Genomic DNA, 5,716 nt, shown 5'->3' on the forward strand with positions numbered 1-5,716 from the left:
CACCACACATATTTGCAAAGTGGGTCAGGGGAGAAAGAGGCCGGGAGGCCGTTTCTGCCTGTCTTCTGCCTTGCTGACTGGTTTCCAAGCTCCTAGGTTCTGGTTCTCTCACCTTCTGTAACATGGGGTCCTTCAGATCATGTCTGTCTCTCCACAGGAGGCCAGCTTTTCCTGTCCCTTCCTAGGACTTCTCTAGATTCTGATGTGTGTTGTCTATGTCTGCACTTTGCTCTGAGTGAATATGAGCGTGTGGCTACTGGGCGCAGGGTCGATCACTTGCTCACACACTGGTCAAGGGTTATTCATTGAGTATGTTACCAATGTGGTCACATTGGTCTTCTCTGAAGCAGTTTGCATGCCGCTCTCATGCCGAAGTTGTCTTATCTTTCATTTTACAGGTTGTGTATTCTCTCTCCACTACCCACCATGTTTGTTTCTATGTACAGCCGGCCCACCTCCGCACCCACTTCATCCCCCAAGCTTTACAAGAAAACATCCAAACATTTTAGCATCAGCATCCCAAATTTATTCTCCAGCAGCTGTGTCTGGGTGGGAGAGGATAAAGGAAGGGGGCGGGGGATGAGAAAGTCCCAGAAAGTGGCAGGCACTGCGGAGGGGAGGACAAGGGGTGTGTGTGTGTGTGTGTGTGTGTGTGTGTGTGTGTGTGTGTTTCCAACCAAGGCTGGAGCCATGCACGGGGCAGATGAGCAGTGAGAGGTTCTGGAAACAAGTCTAGAACAAAAGCTGACTGAGAAAAGTCGGGGAAAGAATCCTCCGTGCATGCCAGAAATCCCCAGAGCGTGGAAGGGAGGTGGACTAGAACGCGGAGCCCAGCCTCCCACTTAACTCTACAACTGAAGTGGAGGTGGGAGAGGCCTTCAAGGATGCGGGGAGCGGATCTGGAATCTTAGTCTGGAGCAGGCAATCTCATGAGACTATTTTCCCCAGGGTGGTGTAGGGAGAGAGAAGGCATAAAACTACCAAGGTAGAGTCTAGAACCCCACATGGAGTGGGGTTTCTGAGAAGAGTTGGAACAGCATCCAGATGTTGGGGTAGAGGGCTCAGCACAACGGAATCTAGAACACAGAAAGGCTCTAGAGACTGTTTGAAGTTTAAAATGCCAGCAATGCTGGGGAACAGCGTCTAGAACCCTTTGGGGTGCGTGAAGGAGGCCAGGAGGCTGGGTGGGGTAAGAAATCTAGAATTCGGACTAGAGGCGGGGGTGGGGGTGGTTAGGTGTTACAGCCGGCTTGGCGGAGGGAGCACTGGGGACACCTAGCGGCAGCAGATAAGATTACATGACAGGCACGGGCACAGGGCTTGTGGGGCTGCGGGCATCTGGGTGCACGAAGTCCGGGTTCACATAAGTAAAGCCCTGGAAATCAGCTTGATCGATGCTGGCTAGGACCAAGCGGTCTGGCGGGGTCAATGCTGGCGCCGCCCGCGTGAAGAACTTGTCAAAGTTTTCGCCACTGCGGCCACACTGCGATACGAGCGAATGGAAAATTAAGCCCTGATAATCAGAATCTATACAAATCCCCGTGGTCTCTCTTCATCCTTTTAGAAGCATCTCTGCAGAAGGGTCCCCCCACCTCCACATACAAGTGCTGAAACTCGGGAGCCCCAACTTCCAGGAACGGAAGTTGGGAGGGCAACTGACCGGACGTGGTCTGAAAGGAGGCGCAATTTCCAGTCTCTCCAACCTCTCCCAATCGATCCAGCGGAAAAAGCCGTGAGCCCGGATGGTGGGTTCCCCATCTGGCCCTGAGCCCAGGCGCTTTCCTGGGTGCTTGGTCAGGAACTGTGGAAAGCACACAGAGAGGGCCTGTCAGATAGCTCAGTAAGTAAAGGCACTTGTCACCGTGTCTGATAGATGACCTGAGTTCGATCCCTAGGACACGCACGTTGGAAGGGGAAAAATTACACCTTAGCGTTGTCCTCTGAACTCCACATCTGTGTTATGATGTACGTGTGTGCACACACACACAAATCAATACACTAAAAATTCAATTTAAAATGCTTTTTAAAAATCAAGTGTGGTGATATAAGGGTCAGAGAAGGGGAAATGGAGACATAGGAACAATCCAAACAAGGAGGAAGGAGAGAGGAAGAGATGGGGAGAGCTGGAAGAACTCCTATTGTCCGTGCACTTTCTTCTGCATCGACAGAGGAAGAAAAAAATTGAGGCTCACAGTTTGCATGACTCATCAGGACCCATGAAGAATATGTCATGGAGATTAGGGGTAATCTGACCTACCCAGCTCTAGAAAGACAGGCTCTGCCCTTTTGACATTTCCTGCAGTGGGACAGGGTGAGGCAGAGGCCACCCTTGGTCTGGGATGACAGCAAGATAGCGAAATATTGTTCAAAACGACTTTTGCAGGAGATGGTTGTAGGAAGGTTTGACTGACAGGAGCATTTTTCTAAAAGAGATGGCCACCGAGGTATATGAGTTGTGGGTCTGAAAAAGCTGGGAGTTAGGGTTCTCACCCCCTTGCAGATGGCCACAGCTTCCCGGGAAAGTGACTTGGGATAGGTGACAGTTTGTTCCATGATGGCTTGAAACAGCTCCTCCTCATCTTCCCCATCAAAGGGCGGCTTTTAAAAAGGAGGCAGAATTAAGTGAGAGACTTGAGAGGCTGCCTTTCCCAAAGCTGGATCCCTTCAGTATCCACTTCAAACAAAAGCATCGTGATAATGCATCCCCCACCCCTATGGCTAACTGCCTTGGATAAAAGCAGGAAAACGATTCCATTTTCATCTCTAATTCCTCATCATACATGCCCTAGTTCTGTGCATCACTCTACTGTCTGGCTGTCTTCTTCTGCTATGTAAATCACTGGCAGTATGTCATCTAATGGGGGCAACGGGATACAGGAAAGACTGGAAATGATTATCCTCACTGACTAAGTGGCTTAGATTTCCATGGTTAGGAAAGGCAATGCAATGTAAAGGTTTTGTTTGTTGGCTTGTTTGTCTGTTTTAAGACAGGGTCTTATGTAGCCTAGGCTATGACTACAATAAATGACCACCTCCCAAGTGCTGGAGTTACAGGCACCCAATACCACATACAGTTATCTCTTTCATTTAAAGACATCTTTCCGTGTGCATACTATGGCTATCACACTGTTGTAGCCATTGTTGATAAGATTCAGGCTGCTAAAGAGGTCCACAAGGAAAAGGAAACAAACCCCAAACCATCGTGGTTAAAACAATGTTTCAGGACCGCGGACAGCGCCACGCCGTCCCTCAGCTTCTTGGCAGATCAGCATTTTTCTTAGATTGGACTACCTTTCCATCCTATTCCTACTAGAATAATGCCACATAAAAAGGGACACCCGACTCTCTGAGGCCATTAGTTAAGCCAACATTCCATACTTTGCCTTACCTGTCCTGCCAACATCTCATACAGCAGGACCCCGAAAGACCACCAGTCCACAGACTTCCCGTAGGGCTGATAGGCAATGATCTAAAAGAGGAAGAGAAAGCAGAGTGTGTGACATTTTTTGGAGACAGGTCTCGTGTGGTTCAGGCTAGCTTTGAACTAACTACGTGTCAGAGGATGACTCTGAACTCTTTATTCTCCTGCCTTCACCTCCCAAGTGCTAGGAATACAGATGTTTGTTTTTTAAGGTTGCAGGATTCCTATGGCTTCTCTCTGGATCCTGACCCACTTCAAGAACTGTCCACTCTGACTATTTTAGCAAGAGCTCTACCCTTTGGAAAAATCCAGGAAACAATGTTTACATACTTATAAGCTTCCTTAACTGTCAATATATAAAGTCCATGTAAGGGTTGGAAATTGGGAACAGGTAAAAAGCCCCTTGACACACCAAGCCTGTTGGTTGGAATTCAATTCCTAGGACTCACATAGTGGGAAGAGAAAACTAACTCTCTAAAGTTGTTCTTTGACCTCAGTATGCAAGTTGTTACATGTACACACACACACACACACACACACACACAATGTTTTTTAAAGCAAAAAGAAATTAAATTAGACTCCACAAAATTTTTCTCTGACCTTTACGTACATTCTGTGACATGTGTGCCCGTGAATACACAAAATAATAAATTTAATAATATGTTAAAGCCTATCTAAGGATCAAGTCATAAGTACTACCCATGTAGAAAATTTGGGTAACCACACCTTCTGTTTGAATGCTAAATATACAGAACTAAACCTTTCTCTTTTTCTTTCTTCCTTCCTTTTTTTCTTTCTTCCTTTTGTGTGTGTGTGTGGGTGCAGATTTAGACATGGTTTCTCTGTGTAACATAATAGCCCTATCTGTCCTGGAACATACTCTGTAGATCAGGCTGGCCTCAAGCTCACAAAGATCTGTTTGCTTCTGCCTCCATAGTGCTGGTATTAAAGACATGCTTCACCAGGCTTGACTAAAATTCATTTTTAGCATATTTTCTTTATTAATTTTTTTCTGTTGTTTTTCGAGACAGGGTTTCTCTGTGTAGCCCTGGCTGTCCTGGAACCTGTCTGTAGACAAGGCTGGCCTCAAACTCAGAAATCCGCCTGCCTCTGCCTCCCAAGTGCTGGGATTAAAGACGTGCACCACCACTGCCCGGCATTTTTTTCTTTATTAATTTTCTGAGAAAAATATATGCATGCCATGGCTTCTGTGTGGAAGAAAAGACTTTCAGGAGCCAGTTGTCTGCTTCCAGTATGTGAGTTCCTGGGATAAATCCCAAGTGATCAATCAGTCTTGGCAGTAACTACACTACCCACTAAGCCTGACCCTCAGATGAATTTTAAAGACCAGAAAAACATTTCTTGGGATAAGACCTCATGAAACCAAGTTGGCTCTCTATGTAGCCCAGGATGTCCTTGAATTTCTGATCCTCCTGCCTCCATCTCCTGCATGTTAGGATTACAAGCGTGAGCCATCATACCTGATTCAATTATTTTCTCATTCCTTTTACTTTCTGTTTTTTTTTTTCCCTAGACAGGGTCTCGCTAGATATCTCCAGCTGTCCTCACCCCAAACTGGAGATTCTCCCAGTTCAGCCTAAGACATGCTGAGATAGGAGATTCTATGTTGAACAGAACCCTGAGTGTCCTGGACTGTCTCTGTAGACCAGGCTGGCCTCCAACTCACAGAGATCCACCTCCATCTGCCTCCTGAAGTGCCCAGCACTTCAAAGGGTATGTGCCACCACACCTGACTGAGACAAGAGATTCTTAAGCCTGAAGAATTCTAGTCTCAGTAACCCAGAGACAGAGTCAAGATTACATGTGTATTTCTCTACCTTGTGACAGTGAGTTCAGGTTACCAGGAAGGTTTTTCGATCAGTGGCAACTGATCACTTGGGTCCTAGCACTGATCTATGGTAAAGGTCAAGAGACAGCACCCCTACTCAGTACAATGGCCTCCACAGCTTAGTGAAGCCAGTGTAGGCATACTACCCCGCTACAGTAGGAATCTTCAGAATATTAGCTCCAGTCTCTTAACACCATTGAAAACATCCAAGGGTTAGCCAGGCAGTGGTGGTGCCTGCTCTTAATCCCAGCACTCTCAAGGCAGGAAGATATCTGTGAGTTTGAGGCAAGCCTGGTCTACTTAGTAAGTTCCAGGACAGCTAGAGCTGTCACACAGAGAAGCGTTGTCTTGAAAAACAAAACAAACAGTCAACAAACAGTCAGGGGGAGAGAGAGAGAGAGAGAGAGAGAGAGAGAGAGAGAGAGAGAGAGAGAGAGAGAGAGAGA

General features: G+C 46.9%; 1 protein-coding gene across 4 annotated transcripts in view; it reads right to left on the minus strand.

The window, feature by feature from the left end:
• Positions 1-503: 503 nt before the first annotated feature.
• The window catches only part of Prkcg (protein kinase C gamma), a 26,718-nt gene continuing 21,505 nt past the window's right edge, over positions 504-5,716 (minus strand). For all 4 annotated transcript variants that reach the window (XM_028775070.1, XM_028775067.1, XM_028775069.1 and 1 more), the window contains 4 exons: positions 3,389-3,469; positions 2,491-2,598; positions 1,661-1,801; positions 504-1,483 (listed from right to left, as the gene is read on the minus strand). In XM_028775070.1, the coding sequence (XP_028630903.1) occupies positions 1,295-1,483; positions 1,661-1,801; positions 2,491-2,598; positions 3,389-3,469 (519 nt within the window). In that variant the 3' untranslated portion in view covers positions 504-1,294. The remainder of the gene's footprint in view (positions 1,484-1,660; positions 1,802-2,490; positions 2,599-3,388; positions 3,470-5,716) is intronic.

The sequence above is a fragment of the Grammomys surdaster genome, unplaced genomic scaffold (genome assembly GCF_004785775.1).
Source record: "Grammomys surdaster isolate TR1022 unplaced genomic scaffold, NIH_TR_1.0 252, whole genome shotgun sequence".
NCBI classification, from domain to species: Eukaryota; Metazoa; Chordata; class Mammalia; order Rodentia; family Muridae; genus Grammomys; species Grammomys surdaster.